Source organism: Aotus nancymaae, unplaced genomic scaffold (genome assembly GCF_030222135.1).
Source record: "Aotus nancymaae isolate 86718 unplaced genomic scaffold, 86718_ANA_hifiasm-v0.15.2.pri h1tg000014l, whole genome shotgun sequence".
NCBI classification, from domain to species: Eukaryota; Metazoa; Chordata; class Mammalia; order Primates; family Aotidae; genus Aotus; species Aotus nancymaae.
In genome coordinates, this window is record NW_026988425.1 from 87,129,294 (window position 1) to 87,145,638 (window position 16,345).

General features: G+C 37.4%; 1 protein-coding gene across 9 annotated transcripts in view; it reads right to left on the reverse strand.

Annotated features, from left to right (window-relative positions):
• The window catches only part of MCTP1 (multiple C2 and transmembrane domain containing 1), a 583,843-nt gene that overhangs the window by 249,624 nt on the left and 317,874 nt on the right, over positions 1–16,345 (reverse strand). For all 9 annotated transcript variants that reach the window (XM_064376156.1, XM_064376155.1, XM_064376154.1 and 6 more), the window contains exon 3: positions 10,818–10,960. In XM_064376156.1, the coding sequence (XP_064232226.1) occupies positions 10,818–10,960 (143 nt within the window). The remainder of the gene's footprint in view (positions 1–10,817; positions 10,961–16,345) is intronic.

A 16,345-nucleotide genomic window follows, 5' to 3' on the forward strand; every position in this document is an offset into this window, starting at 1 on the left:
ACTATTTCCAATATAAGCTTTAAGTGATAATGTCTTGGTCATAAAATGTAGGTTGTCTACGTCACCAAAAGCATACTAATATTTGTTTTTTAAAATAATTGTTTTTGTACTTTGGAATATTAGAGTCTCACAAAACACTCAAGGAAAATTACATTTTATTTATTACTTAATATTACTGATTGATTATATTAAATAGAACTTTAAGGCAGATGTAACAAAATCAAATAAAATATAGTAAATCTTCAAAAATGTGGGAAAAAGTATAAAATTCAACAAGTATGTCTTTCATATTGGGCTATGGTTGATGAGAATATGATTCTAATATCTTCATAGTTTTTAGCACATTAAAGATACATTCTGTGATATAGGACAGTGCCACTTTAAGCATACAAATAAGTAAAAAGATACTATGATTAAAGTACTTTATAAAGTTATAATAAGGTTAAGTTAAAATAAGGTTTTATTACAATTACTGGGGGATAATACTAATGCAACTAACAACAACAAAAAAAAAAAGGAAAAGAAAGAGATAATGCATTTCTTCCTTTTGTCAATAATCTCTATCCAGTATCTTCTCTGTTTCTTGTGTGGTTCTTATTCATTCTATGGTGAGTATGACAGACAATGTCTCTGACCTCTTGGATTCTACATGGAGGGTCTGAGATGGCCAATAAATATATATATATATATAAATAGATATATACAGTTCAGTTATAAGTACTATGAAACAAATAAATGTCTAAGAGGTGTGTGGAGAGCTGCTATTTTAGATGGGGAGTCCAGGAAGTCCTCTCTGAGAACATATGTTTGTGTAGACACCCAAATAATGGGAAGGAGTACACTATGCTAGTATGAGCGAGGGCATTCCAGCTGAAGGACACGGCAAGCCCAGGGAAGGACTGATGTGCTTCACCTATCAGTTGTGATCAGCAAAAAACCAGTGCAGTTGAAACAAATGGAGAGAGATGCAGAATGGAAAGAGGCTGGAGGGATCATTCAGAGCTGGATCAGTTAGGGCCATTGCCAAAGGATGCTAAGTAAATGGGAACTGGCTAACTTCCATCCATCTATTAATTTTCTCACTCATACAATCCCTTAGCCAGTATTGACTAACTACTTATTATATGCCAGGCAATATGGTAGGCACTGAGTAAACAGTGGTAAGCAAAACTGCCATTCTCAATGCTTACAGTTTAGTGAGTGAGACAGATGTTAAACTAGGATGAGTAGGTGATATGCAGTTACTAATACTGATTGTTGTTTTTTTTTAGATGGAGTTTCACTCTTGTTGCCCAGGCTGGAGTGCAATGGCATGATCTCGACTCACTGCAACCTCTGTCTCCCGGGTTCAAGCAATTCTCCTGCCTCAGCCTCACGAAGTAGCTGGGACTATAGGTGCGTGCCACCACTCCCAGCTAATTTTTGTATTTTTAGTAGAGATGGGATTTCACCATGTTGACCGGGATGGTCTCAATCTCCTGCCGTCATGATCCGTCCAACTTGGCCTCCCAAAGCGCTGGGATTACAGGTGTGAGCCACCGTGCTCGGCCTGATTAAGTGTGTTTTAAAGAAGAGAGAATGAAAAGACAGTAAGGAAGCAAGTGAGGAAGATCAGTGAAAGCCTTTAAGATAAAAAAAAAAAAAATGCTACCAGAAGGAATTTAGAGCTGTCACTTGCTGACCTTTTCAGATAGAAAATATTTGTATTGAACATTGGAGTAATTGAACATACACAGATAAATATGCTCTTGAATGGATGACCCAGGCCTTTGGATGCTCCAGGACATGAGAATCTATGAAGCTGAATCAATAGCCCAGCACTCCTATACTCAATTCTTGGCACAACAGTTAGAAAGCTCAAAGCAGAGGAGATAGTAGGCACAGCAGCCCTGAATCAGTTGATGTTTTTTTTTCTGTAGTACAGGTGTACTGCAATTTTAGAAAACCTAATATGTAAAAAATTGATACTTAAATAAAAAGATAAATACTTTGCATTACAAAAGGATTCTTAGATTTGAAGAGTCACATGGGGATTTATTTAAGTAATAAGCTCCCCTAATGCCTTTTAAATTATTCAATTTGCAGTCATTTGATTTACATACAACCTTTCATGAGTACATTTATTGTAGAAAGCTCAGCACTCCTGCAATAAATATTCTGCTTGATCAATTACACTTCTGAGCTTTAGTCATCTGCTCAGTGGCATAGCACTTGCGTGTATTGCACAGCTTATGCAACTGACATCTCCGTATTTGCAAGTGGCTGCAGCAGTGTATTTTGCAACATAAACTTTACACCAAAACATTGGAGAAATTTCTCTCATGCAATCTCATCTAATCATATCACCCTTAGGCTTAAAATCTTGGGGGAGAAAATAGGTGGCATATAATCAATGAGATCACCTGAGGTTCACCCACACATACGAGGTGGAGAGCTGTGAATCCAGTGAATCTTTTAGTGCAGACAGCCCAACTGGGTGATTCAACATACAACATCTTTTCACTCTCATAGTGAGAGTCTTTCCTATTATCCTAGTGTTAGATGTCTACTTTAGTTCTCAATTCCTATTAATCTGCAAAGGCATAAACACGGGAAGAAACACTAGAATCCATGCATTAATGAAATTATTAGCTATGCTACTTGGTTCCAAGCTCTATACACTATTTATTTGTCAGAGGGAGCATTGCTCCAGGTGAGCTTCAGAAATACAGAGCATATGAGAGATATAAAATAGGAAAAGCTACTCCCACTGCAATAACAACAAGCACAGTTTAATGCTTATTAATGTTTTTTCAATATTTACTAGGAACAACCCAGTTAACAAGGTATTGTTGTTTCTATTTTTCAGATAATGAATCCAAAGCTGAAAAAAATACATATTCTTTACCCCAAATCCTAGGTCTAGGGAGATACAAGATTCAAATCTTGTTGTATTGAATATCATAAACAGAATGTGTTTAAATCCCACAAATATGTCTTGGGCACCCACTGTAAGAGAAGCACTGAGATTAAAACATGAATGATTTAGATGAGATCCTTGCTTTCATGGAGTCTTCACACCATTAGTTGGAAACATTAGGTAACAGGTAGAAGTTGCCTGGGACTTGGGACCTTCTGCATTCTCAAGTGAGTTTAGAACAATAAATATTTTATTTTAAACAACAAATTCACCTTATTGTTTACTAAACATCCATTGGGAAGTGTATCAGCTAAAATGCTTTTGTTTTTGTTTTTAATAGAAAACACAATTCAACCGGCTTCAATTTCTAGCTTAAATGACTAAAGAAATATCTATAGGTAATTACAGCTTCTGGGAAGTTTTACTTTGGCAGTTCAAATGATTCATGCATTTATTAATTTATTTATTTGAAAAAGATTTGGTGAGCACCCACAATGTTCCAGGTACTGTTCTAGGCACTTGAAATATAGCAGTGATCAAAACAGTCAGTCTTTGATTTCTTGGAGCTTACATATGGAATGGGGAGAGACAGACAATAAAGAAATACATATGCTAAGTAGTAGTGATAAGTGCTAAAGAGAAAAATATTTCAGAGTACTGGAGTGATGGGAACTACTATGTATATATGATGTTCAGAAAGGACAATGAGAGTGGGAGGTATTTCCCCACGATGGGAGAAGTGTGTTTCATAAGGAAGGAATAGGAAAGTGCGTTCCATGATGGGGGAGGTGTCTTCTGAGCGGAGGGTATAGGAAGTGGAAAGGCACTGAGGAAATTGGCCGGGGGCCAGTGTGGCTGGAAAGTAGAAAGCAAGGGAAGAGTGCTGGAGTATTAGTTCAGGCTTAGGCCATGGTGCCTGCCATCATATTCTAAAATCTGGAAGAAGGATCCAGAGAGGAGACTGAGAAGGACCAGTTACTGAGGGAGCAGGAAAACCGGGAGAGTGGTATCCTGAAAACACACTGAAGAGAGTGTGTTAAGATGGAGGGAGGAGTTAACTGTATCAAAAGTAATCCCATTTCTGCTTCTCCAGTTCTCATCAGTGCTTCCCTGTCATTACTGCCTCAATAGCTCCCCTGTGATCCTAATGGCCTGCCAGGAGGTCCAGAGTGGCGTGCTTCTTCATTCATGTCTAGTGGGGAAGTGTGAGATGCTTTGTCCCAACATTTCCAGTAAAGTACTGAATCTACTTCAGATGGGCCAGCTCATATCACATGCCTATTTATTGGCCAAAGATATGGAAGTGGCTTAATGGCTAGCATAGGTTCCTTTATTTTTAAAGGCAATGACGAAGTCAGTGTCCATGGAACCATATGGATCTTCAGAGAGAAAAATTGGGAGCCCATAGAAAAAGGAAAAATGGATATACATTGGGAAAATCCTCAACTAATATCCCTAACAGAGAACCAAAACAAGGATTCTTTATGATGGCTCCAGATGCCATCATCACTTGCCTCTCTACAGCTAAAGCTACTTGACACCCACATGTAGCTCAGTCCTGGTCTTGGCTTTAGGAAAACTTGATAGGAATCAGGGAGACTTTCAGGACTTCTAATTCAAGGCTCTTTGTCTCAATATCAAGTTATCCTTGCCAAAGGATCTGCAACTTGTAGACTGACATCCTTGATGCTGGCCTATGTGTTAGTTTTCGAATCTCACTCAGGTCTTGCTTTGACCACCTGCTTGGACATTCCCATAAATCCATATGAGGCATCCTTCTCCCGCAGTGAAGTGATTGCATGGAGAAACATCTCTTTCTTATGTTATTCACTCTTAACATTGTTTTCTCCTTGCCTCCATTATATAGTTGTCTGGCTGAGTAATATGTCTATATCCTAGGAAACTTGTACCTAAGCTAGACAGAACAGCCCTGTTTGTTTCTTCAACCTCTGTCTTCACTTTGTTTTGAACTTTATTTCTGATTTATTACCCTATTTCCAGCATCTCTGGAATCTGCTTTTGTTGCCTTGGAATTTTGCTTTCCTGGTCTCTGTCTGCAAACTGAAAATAGCCCTATCTCCTCCCTGTGATATCCTACTCTAATCTTGCCCAGTCCTTGGGCTCTACCTTGACACAAAGCAATATTGTTAACATCCCGATAGGATTTTCTCCAGCCCCAGTATTGGGGAAATGGACAATGGATGTATGGATAATATGGCTTTTCCATATCTATCTATCATTTCCTATTGCAGTTCACTGTGCCTAATTATGTTCTGAATTATGACAGTGAGCATCGAATTGGCACACATTCAGTTATATGACACCACTCATTAGGATTTTTCTATTGCATTCCTTGCATGGTAATGTCTATGACTGAATTAGCAATAATATACTTGTAACCTCATTTTTCTACTTCCCACAGGATATATGATTATGTCCAATTTCAAAATAATCTAAAAATATTTTAGTGTTGGTGTACTAATTACACCAATATGATGTATAATTGGTATCATAATATAGATATTATAATACATATTACATATATAATAATATATATATTTTTTGAGACAGCGTCACACTCTGTCACCCAGGCTAGAGTACAGTGACATGATCATGGCTGTCACTGCAGCCTTAAACTACTGGGCTTAAGAAATCCTCCAGCCTCAGCTTCCCAAGAGCTGGGACCACAGGTGCATGCCACCATGTCTGGTTTTTTAAAAAAAAATTTTGTAGAGACAGAGTCTCCCTAGGTTGCTCCAGCTGGTCTTGAACCTCCTGGTTCAATTGATCCTCTCACCTCAGCTTCCCAAAGTGCTGCGATTATAGGCATGAGACACTAATAATATTTTAAACCATATTAGAGCTTCTTTAAAGGCCTAACCCATCTCATGAGTTCATATAATATGATCTAAGATATAAGATCCTACTTAGCAACAGTGTCCAAGATTAATTTTTATACTAAGGCAGTTTCAGACTAACCATAACACTATAAAATAATAATCAAAGCTGAAAAGTCATAGAAGTGATAAAAAGAAAACCTAACTATGACCTTTCCAATTAGACACCTTTAGTGGAAACCAGAAGCTATCTTACTTAACTGCTAGGTAGCCATAAGCTAACCCTTAACCTCCAAGTCTCGTGTACCTATACTAAAGAGATGAAAACAGTTATTTGTAGGGTTATGGTGAGGGTTACATGAGATGATATTGGACTAGTATTTAGCAGTTCTCAGTCAACGGTAGTAACTATTATTAAGATGAAGATATGATTGTATATTTCATTTTTCCGAGACTCAATAACTTCATATGTTCTTTGCCTACAACCAAAAGCAAGTATAATCATGCTTTTTTGTTCGTTTTGTTTCATTGCTGATTATATTTTGGTCCAAAATAGTGGAAATTCTTGATTCATGCGTTTAGGAAGTGTTTTTGAAACATGTGAGACAAAACATCTGAGAGAATATGAACATCTTACTATGGAATACTTTGGTTCGGGTGCTCCGAGGTTTATGGCTGGAAACATATTTCCATTCCAACTACTCAATTGTTTCCATTTAAATGTCCAGAAAAGTGGCTCCCCACCTGTGCCTCAGAATAACCTATTGAGGTGTTTTAAAATATTGAAGCTTGGACTCTACTTCAGAGGTCCTGAATCAGAGTCTTCACAAGTGAAACTTGGGCCTCTAGATTCTCCAAACCTTTATGAATAACTCTGGTGTACAACCAGGGATGAGAATCATTGGTATATGACATTTTTCAAGGGCCCTTATAAGCTACTGAGAAATAATTTTAGACATGACAGCAATGTGGTCCTTAACTTACTACAGAGCTTAAAGTAACATTTTCAACTTTAACTCTTAAGCTTGGATAGAAATGACTTATTTAAGCAACTGTTCAATTTGTTAAAATGACCATCTTAGAAACAGTCATGTGTTCTAAATTATCAAAATGTTTCTATTTTTTAGAAGAGTGCTCCCAATTAATACTCAGATCTCCAACTCATGATTAGACATGTATTTACATAAATACACTCCCATTTATGTTACGTTTATCTCTTCTACTGTAATTCTGGTGTTCACTGTGAACCTGGGATAATAGTGTCAGTGAAATAACAATGGAGACTCCGAATTCAACTGAAATGGGTGTAAAATTTATCCTGCTATCTAAGATGTATGTTGGAGCATCACTGTGGATACAGGGCAGACTAAAGTGGCTCCTGTCTCAATTAAAAGCACTGCATTTTAACTCCCAGCTTCTACTCTTACCTTATTATATATAGATTTTATAGCTCATTCCCTCAAGCCTTGTTCTCATCTGCACAGAATATGCTCTTTTCATTAAAATTAAAAGTTACATAAATTCCAACCAATTGCAAAGAATATTTTTATTTTGTAGTTTTTTTAAAAAATGACAACTCCAAGATTTTTTTTAAAGAAAATGTTCTTACTAGAAACGGTACAAGCACTTCAACTTTAATGTGCTTTTATAACCTTGGCTCAGAACGGAATTTTGTGTTCCTTTGTAATTTTTATATTAATAGAAATCAGATTACAGGGTACTGATGGACTCCTTTCTCCTCTAACTGCAGATGGGAGGGTTGTATACTTAATGTTTCTAATTATCTAGATGCATTTTCATATTCTCAGTCACTACAGAATTGGTTAGTCCCTAAGAAATCTTTTGGGCAAGATTAATCATCTGTTGTGAAGGATATGGGCATCGTATCAGAACTAAATAAAACACACAGGCCTGAACAGGGCCAAAAAAATGATGCAATTTTTATGAAACTCTAGTCACTTAAAATATTATTTCCACCAATGTACTTTATTTGATTTTCCCAAGACTAGACAAAAAATGAAACATAAAAAATGGAAAAAATAAAGTGAAAAGTTTGAGATTTTCTTCCAAAAAAAGCCCTAGGCATTTTACTGAAAATGAAAATCAACTGAAAAAAAATAAGAAAGCATTTAAAAAGTATAAAGTATCACATATAATAAAGTATCATCATTTTATATGTGTACTAGTATCTCAGAGATTTGTATCATTTCTATTTAACTTAATTATCTTTCTCATATAGAAATGTAAAAAGTGACAATGTAAAAATGTATAAAAATATTTAATGTAAAAGTATAAAAATATTTAAAAGTGACTGTGTGTCCTCTTCTCTATGGTAGAAGTTAAATGGTGGCTACATAATCTTAGACAATGAAAGTTCATAGTGATTTGAAAAAACCCAACAACCTTTGGGCTTTCTTTCTTAGCTTCTTTAATCAGTGTGTCATTGACCAAGCCTTCTGACCTGCATACAGTGTTGTTGTCTTCATTCACAGTATATGTACATTTATAGTATTTGTATGTGTACTATATAGACTGTAAATATATATAGTATATGTATATGCACACGTACATATCTACATATATACTGTATATATACACACATACATATACATATATATATATATATGTATATTCTTGGTCTCAAGTGAAACAATTTTTTCCACAATTTGAAAGTTTTTGTATAAATTTATGGAGTGCTAGTACAATTGTGTTACATGTACAGATTGTGCACAGTGGTCAAGTTAGGGCTTTCAGAATATCCATCATCTGAATAACATACATTGTGCCCATTAAGGAATTTTTCATCATCTAGTCCCTCACTACTCCCTCATCCTTCCAAATCTCCAGTGTCTATCATTCTACTCTCTGCGTCCACGTGTACACCTTATGTAGCTCCTACTTATAAAGTGAGAACACCACCATTCTTTTCTAACTACTTCACTTTTTTGTTTATTTCTTTTTGAGCCTAGTAAGATATTCCTTTTGAAAAATGCATTTTGACATTTGGATTTCTACATAAGTGAACACTTATTCTTGAGCACAAAATAACAAAAGCACCCGACCAATATCTAATATAATTTTGGAAAGTTCATTTGGAACACTTTCAAAGACTGGACAGCCACATGGTTCTTTCACAGAGTAATATTCCACTAATGAAAGATAGATCCAAAGCAGAAGTAATTAAACTTCTTTCGTCTCATGATTTTTCACTTCAGCAGCATTAATGAGATTCAACAGCCTGTTGCCGTCCTTACTAACACCCGTTTCTTTCCTGACCATTTTCTTTGTAACGGCAGTTGCTCTAACTCATGTCTCCTAATCCCCCACCTCCCCACCCCAGAAATAATACTTCCTTCACAGCCCACTTGTCTTTTTTTAATTTCATTTTCGTTGCCTATCTCAGCTCTTTATTACAAAGATAATTCCTTTTTTCTCATGTGGATATTTCTTTCTCTCTAGAAGTAAGGAGCAGGGGAGAAACATCTCTGATCATAAAGGTCTTCCCTTTTGTGGGAGAAGGGTTGGCTATGAACATTCTTAAATTAACAATTATTGTGCCATCCCATATCATGTAGTTGAAGACAGTTCAATAATGCTATTTAAGGGCAGCGCAGTGGCTCATACCTGTAATCCCAGCACTTTAGGAGGCCGAGGTGGGTGGATCACTTGAGTCAGGAGTTCAAGACCAGCCTCATCAACATGGTGAAATGCCGTCTCTACTAAAAATACAAAAATTAACCAGGCATGGTGGTGGGCACCTGTAACCTCAGCTACTGAGGAGGCTGAGGCAAGGGAATGGCTTGAACCCATGGAGGTTACAGTGAGGCCGAGATTATGCCACTGCACTCCAGCCTGGGCGACAGAGTGAGACTTAGTCTCAAAAAGAAAAAAAAAAGGCTGTTTAATTGATTTTCAAATAGAGACAATTTTTATGCAGGTTTGTGTCTATCTTCCCCATAATGACTTGTAGAAAATTATTAACTGTATACTTAGGAGATTTTCTTTTCAACCCTCTTGTAAACTATCTTCTTATAATTTTAGTAACATCTTGATTATTTCTTATTCCTTTCAGTGGAGGAAAGAAACAACTAGAGGTACTACAATGATGATTTGAGAAGAAGCATGCCTAGTGACTGCTGAAAGATGAGATTCCTGGCTCATGTGTCAGTAGTGACAACTTAGGAAAAAGGGTGGGATATGTGCTGTTGTGGTAAAAGTAGAAAAAGGTCTGGTCACTGAATGAACAGTCAGAATCTAGGAGCAAAAAAGAATATAAGTATCTAGAGATACGAATTTAAAAAAAGCCTAGCATGAAAGTAAAACAAGGAATAGGGCTCAGAATGGGAATTAGGTTGTAATTCAAATTCTTCTCTTTCTTTTAATTACATAAAATGAGAGGAAAGACTCTCCCTACCCCGCAGTTGTGGTAATCTAATAGAGATAGAAATTTTTCTCCCTGTCACCTTCACCCTTCTCATCTTCCAAGTAAAACATCTTGCTTGCAACCAAAAATGGCAGATCTTAAATAACACAATTTTTGAGGTGGGGATGGAGTCTCACACTGTCGCCCAGGCTGGAGTGCAGTAGCACAATCTTGGCTCACTGCAACCTCCATCTCCCAGGTTCAAGCAACTCTCCTTGCCTCAGCCTCCCCAGTAGCTCGGATTACAGGTGCCCACTAGCACACCCAGATTTTTGTTTGTAGTTTTAGTAGAGACAGGGTTTCACTATGTTGGCCAGAAAGACTGGGTTCTGTATAAGCTCTCCTTTCTGCTAGCTTATATGGAAACTTGTTTTCATATACTCCCAAAGTGCACTAAATCAGTTGGCAGTACCAAGCACGAGAGGTATACTTCATAATCCTTCTAAATGATGGCAAGAGAACTGTCCTGGAGAAAAATGCTCCCACCAGCTCCTCCTTCCCTCTATCTCATTTCTATCATATTATCAATAGATTAGTGGTGAATAGCAGAACACATTTCTGGTGAAAACTCTCATCAGACAAAGAAACATGATAAAATCCAATAGACAGAGATTTCCATATCAGTTTCTGTCAGGAAAAAAACAAACAAATGGCTCACCTTTATATACAATGGCTCCCTAAGATGATCAACCAGAATGCAGGCTTTTTCTTCCCACACAGGGTTGAGGTTCTTGTGTATTATCTTACTTCTAAAAACTTCCTTTCTTCCGATTTTGAACTTCACATATGGATCACTTGTCCCTATTAAATAGATACGGATTGATTTATGTTAATCATGCCTTGGTATGGAAGCAAGAGAACCACTCATCAAAACATCAAAAAGTATTTAAAGGAAGAAAAGTTAAATGAAAATTATCCATGGAAAAATAACAGTTAAGTGTTTTTTAATGAATTTTTAATTATATATTGAAGTGATAGTAAATAATAGTAATTATTACTGTTGTTATTTTGTCTTCTGATCTTAATCCTGTAACCTTGTCCTGGTATTTAAAAACAGTCTATTCCAGAAGGCCCACTAGTGGGCATCTACCCAAAGGAAAAGAAATTATTTTATCAAAAAGACACCTGCACTCATGTTTATCTCAGCACTTTCACAATAGCAAAGTCATGGAATCAATAGACTATTGGTTTAAAATGTGATATATATGTATGTATATATATATGTGCCATGGAATACTACTCAGCTATAAAAAAGAAAGAATGTCTTTTGCAACAACATGGATGGAACTATAGGCCATTACCCTAAGTGAAATAACTCAGACACAGAAAGTCAAAAGCCACATGTTCTCTCCTATAAGTGGGAGCTAAACAATGGGTATACATGAAGGTACAGAATGGAAAAATAGACACTGGAGATTCCAAAAGGTAGGAGGATGGGAGAGGGTGAAGAATGAAATGCCACCTATTTGATACAATGTATATGACTTGAGTGATGGGTATTCCAAAAGCCCAGAATTTACCACTATGTAATACATCCATGTAACACAACTGCACTTGTCTCCCTAAATCTATTTTTTAAAACCCCACTCTATTGCATGTTGAATGTGTAAATTTAATTAGTTATAAATTGTAGAGATTAATCTGAGATTTCTCTTGATATCATCTGGTCAACTATAAAAAGATGTTTAATAATCCTTGCTGCTTAAATTAGTTTTAGAAGTGTATATATGCTGCTAAAATTTTATACTAGCTAACTATCCTAAATATATGTGCACCCAATACAGGAGCACCCAGATTCAAAAGCAAGTTCTTAGAGACCTACAAAGAGATTTAGACTCCCATACAATAATAGTGGGAAACTTTAACACCCCACTGTCTATATTAGACAGATCAAGGAGACAAAATTAACAAGGATATTCAGGACTTGAACTCAGCTCTGGACCAAGCAGACCTAATAGACATCTATAGAACTTTCCACCTCAAATCATCAGAATATACTTTCTTAGCACCACACAGCACTTATTCTACAATTGACATAACTGGAAGTAAAACACTCCTCAGCAAATGCAAAGGACGGAAATAATAACAAATAGTGTTTGAATTCACTTGGGGTGGCTGGCAAAGTATTAGGGAAATATTAGAGAAAGTTAGAATATTATAGTCTCAAACCTTTTGGAAGGCCAAAAGGTTTTAATGGAACAGGCTGAAGGCAGCCAGTTCATTATGGTAGATTTTTAAGTCATAGGGTAAGAAATTAGGATAATAAAAGTTTCCTCAGTTAAGTCTGTTTACCCCACATTCCTTGGCCCCTACTCTAATTTGTTTGCTCATGTAAACTTTGTCCTGGATGGTCCTCTAAGGGAAAGGTCGAAGGGAAATTACCCATTAATGGCGTTTACTCTGGGCCCCGGAATCAAAACCTTTCATCATTCATAAAACCACTCTTTTATCCAAGTTAATTATCCACGAGCATGTTAACTTAAAACCTCTGTTATTAAATTTATACTAAATAAATGTGAGGAGGTATAAGGAGTCGTGGTCAGTTAGCTGCAATCGCCCTCTGAAAGCAGTTGACAACCATCCCTAGCCCACTCAAAATCACTGTGCTGGGTGTGAGAGTACATTCATTCATCCGTCATTGAGTCAGGGTCTGCAGGACAGACCTCTGCAGGTAGTGATCAATGTCTCAGGTGATGACCCTGATGTGATACTCACTACAGCTGGCGCCTGAACAGGGACACTGACATGATCAGCGCCACAGCTGGTACCCTAGTGTGAGGAAACCCGACCAAAATAACATCACATCAGGCAACCAAACGTGAAGCAAACCAAGGTAATCATCACTGTGAAGAAGGAACGGCAGACCCCCCAAAAAATGAAAGTGCAGAAGACTGTGCAATCAGGTCAATGAAGTCAGTAAGTCACTGGTACCTACTGGGAATTACCAAGTTTGGGGAGGCATTGTTTCAGGCTAGGGATTCATCATGGGATAGCAGTTATCAGTGCAACAAAAACAGTATCAGACCCAATTGAAGGCATTAATACAAACTGCTGCTTCCCAAAGCCCGTGGTTCCCAGCAAATAGCATGCTGGAAGTGAAGCTCTGGGAACAAGTGGGGAGAAATCATGCACAAAGGCATCCAATGAGTAGGAAAAAGGAAAAAGAAATGCTACAGCTATAGATCCTTGTCCTAAGCAAGCAGCATTACAAAAGGAAATCTTATGTCCGGTAATTAATAATCAGCAAGGCGACCAGGTGTATGTTTACAAAAAGATAAGAAAAAAGGCATTAGAGGCAGAAACTGCCCAACTTAGCAGATAGTGGGCAGAGGATGAGGTTCCAGCAGAAAAGCTCTGCCCAAGCGGCAGCTACCATGGTGGAGGTTGGGGGATGGGGTGGGGGGAGTGAGCAGTAAGCAAAACGAACGGCTCGACAGCAGGGAAGCAAGCACAGCAAAAAAGTTTGCAAATCCAGAGCCAGCAAACACTACCAGAAACTCAGCCTACAAGGAGAAGATTCAAGCCCAGCGCACCCCAGTTAGCCTGCTAGGGAGGGGCAGGAGGCATGGGCAGAAAGGTCCATCCAGCCACCGACCTTTGCTGCACACAGAACACAGTACAAGCAAAGAGCAGCACCTGGCAGGGCACAGCACAGCTGCCATCCCAGGACCCGCGCTGTTTCACTCTGGCTCCACAGATGTCCCACAGTAAAATTTCGTGTATTCTTTGTATACAAGCAACATCCCAAATTGTAATTCTCTGCTAAAATTTAAGTAAAATTTAAGGATTTGTAAGACTTTTTCTAATATTAGCCACTGTTTTTATTCCAGTGCTACCCTTATTGTGGCTCTTTTAAAATCCAACTTAAGTAAAATGGTAACCTCCAAAAGGAGAAAAATTACAGAAGACCTATGAATAAGTTGAAAAGCAATTAAAAGCTAAGCATGTAAAACTACACCTTACCCTTTAAAAGAGAACTTTAAACCAAATTAAATAATATTTGTTGAATTAAGAAGTAAAAATGTTGTGTCCATTTCTCAGAAAGTGAAAGATATTTGTATGTAAGTGTAGTAAAAATGTATGCATGCAACACTGATTTGAGATAGTCTTTGCTCAGCTAGCCACTGTTTTCAGAACTGTTTGCCAGTTTAAAGTCCATAAACTTAGCCTAAAAACTCAATGGCAAAATTTAAGCTATTCTGCCTGTGGCCTCATGCACATGGTTAAAGCATATTATGTAAGTCTCTGCTTCTAGAGATATTTTCAGATTTCCTTTTAAACTTCATTGATACCAACTTCAGCTTGCCATCTTAAATTATACAGTCAATTGCTAAGTTACAATCCTGATATCATCAAAATTCCTTTAAGAAAAGAGCAATTTAAAGCGATACTGCACTTCTCCATACCTAATGCCTTAACACTGTTTACTAATAGATCAAGTAAACAAAAAAAGGCTGCAGTGTAGTGGAGACCACATAATTCAATCACCCAATCAGTTTACTAGCAGTCAGAGAGCTAAAATTAAAGCCGCGATACCAGCCTTAAAAACTTTTCCCACTCAGCCCATAAATATAGTAAGTAACTTGGCTTACTCAGTTTACCTACTACAAAATCTTGAAACAGCTTTAATCAAGTCTAATCTTAAGTCCACAGCTCACTGCCTAGCCCATTAGTTTATGGCAGTAAACAAGCAAACTTATAAGTAATAACATCACTGCTTAACCAAAACAGACAGACACAGAAAGATTAAAAAGAGAAATAAAAAGAAAGAATAAGTAAAAATAAATAATAAAAGAAACAGAGATCAGAGAAAAATACAAATAGTGAGATTAAGAAAATAAAGTGTAAAGAAAGAGAGAGGCAGGGAAAGAGAGAGAAAAAGAGGCAAAGAGAGAAAGAGAGGCACAGAAAGCAAGACAAAGGAGATAAAGTAGAAAGTAGAGAAAGAAATATTTGGAAAGTTACAACTCAGCTTCCTCAGAAGAAAAAATTCAGAAGGCTAAGCAAATCCTGCTTCATTTTTTATTCTTTCACTCTGCCTGCAACCTGCATCTGCCATACTCTATTGGGCTCATATATTAGACCCACCTTTCTTTTGCTCTGTCACCTGGGCAGACACCCCCTTCCCAGACTATAATAACATGACTGCTTGGCTAGAAGGGATAGATTTACCCACAGTGAGGTTCCCTCAATAATGGCACACATTGGACTAAGGTGCCAGATAACACTACATATCACTCCACTATCCTCCCACTATGTGTAAGTTATAAAAGTCCTAGACCTTCCTGTGTACTGGCCCAAAAATAAGTATGGCTACATCATGGCAAAGGAGATACCTTAATATTTTTAGTGTCAGGTAGCCTCAAACCAGGCAATATAATCCGTACCACTTTTCCAAACATTCCCGGGAAAGTAATGGATTTCACTTTAACTGGGAGGTCTGTCACAGTAAACACACCTGTAAGCCTTGAGTTAGGCAATTATAAAATCTTAGACTGGGGCCCCACGGCAGATTGCAAAGCAGCCTTACTAATATTTTCATCCATCATAGCATTAATCACAGTTTCAAAGCTACATCTCATTCTCCTATAATTTGGGCAGATGGAGGGATAGGATATCCCAGACCCCGAGTAAAGTCCATGCCACCCTCAGGCACCTTAATGACACCTAGGACATCTCAGCACCTCCCGTAACACCTGGTATGGGACATCATAATTCCAGTCGCAACTACATTATAACCTTTATTCATAATTACACTGATCAGTGCCTGATTTGCACTACCCATCCGTATGTTTTCCTAATGGGAACTAACATTTCCATTACACCACAAGACTCAACATTTGTGACAAAGGTGCAGGGACAAGCTTGGTTTGCCTCATGTATCACTAATCGCAATATATCTAATTTAAAGATCACTAGCGTCATGGTATTAAGGAGACAATCTGAAGCATCCCACCAGTCAATTTAACAAAATAGTCTCTCAGACCACAATGCAATCAAATTAGAACTCAGGATTAAGAAATTCACTCAAAACCGTACAATTACATAGAAACTGAACAACCTGCTCCTGAATGACTACTGAATAAATAATGAAATTAAGGCAGAAATCAAGAAGTTCTTTGAAACCAATGAGAACAAAGACAACGTACCAGAATTTCTGGGTCACAGATAAAGCAGTGTTTAGAG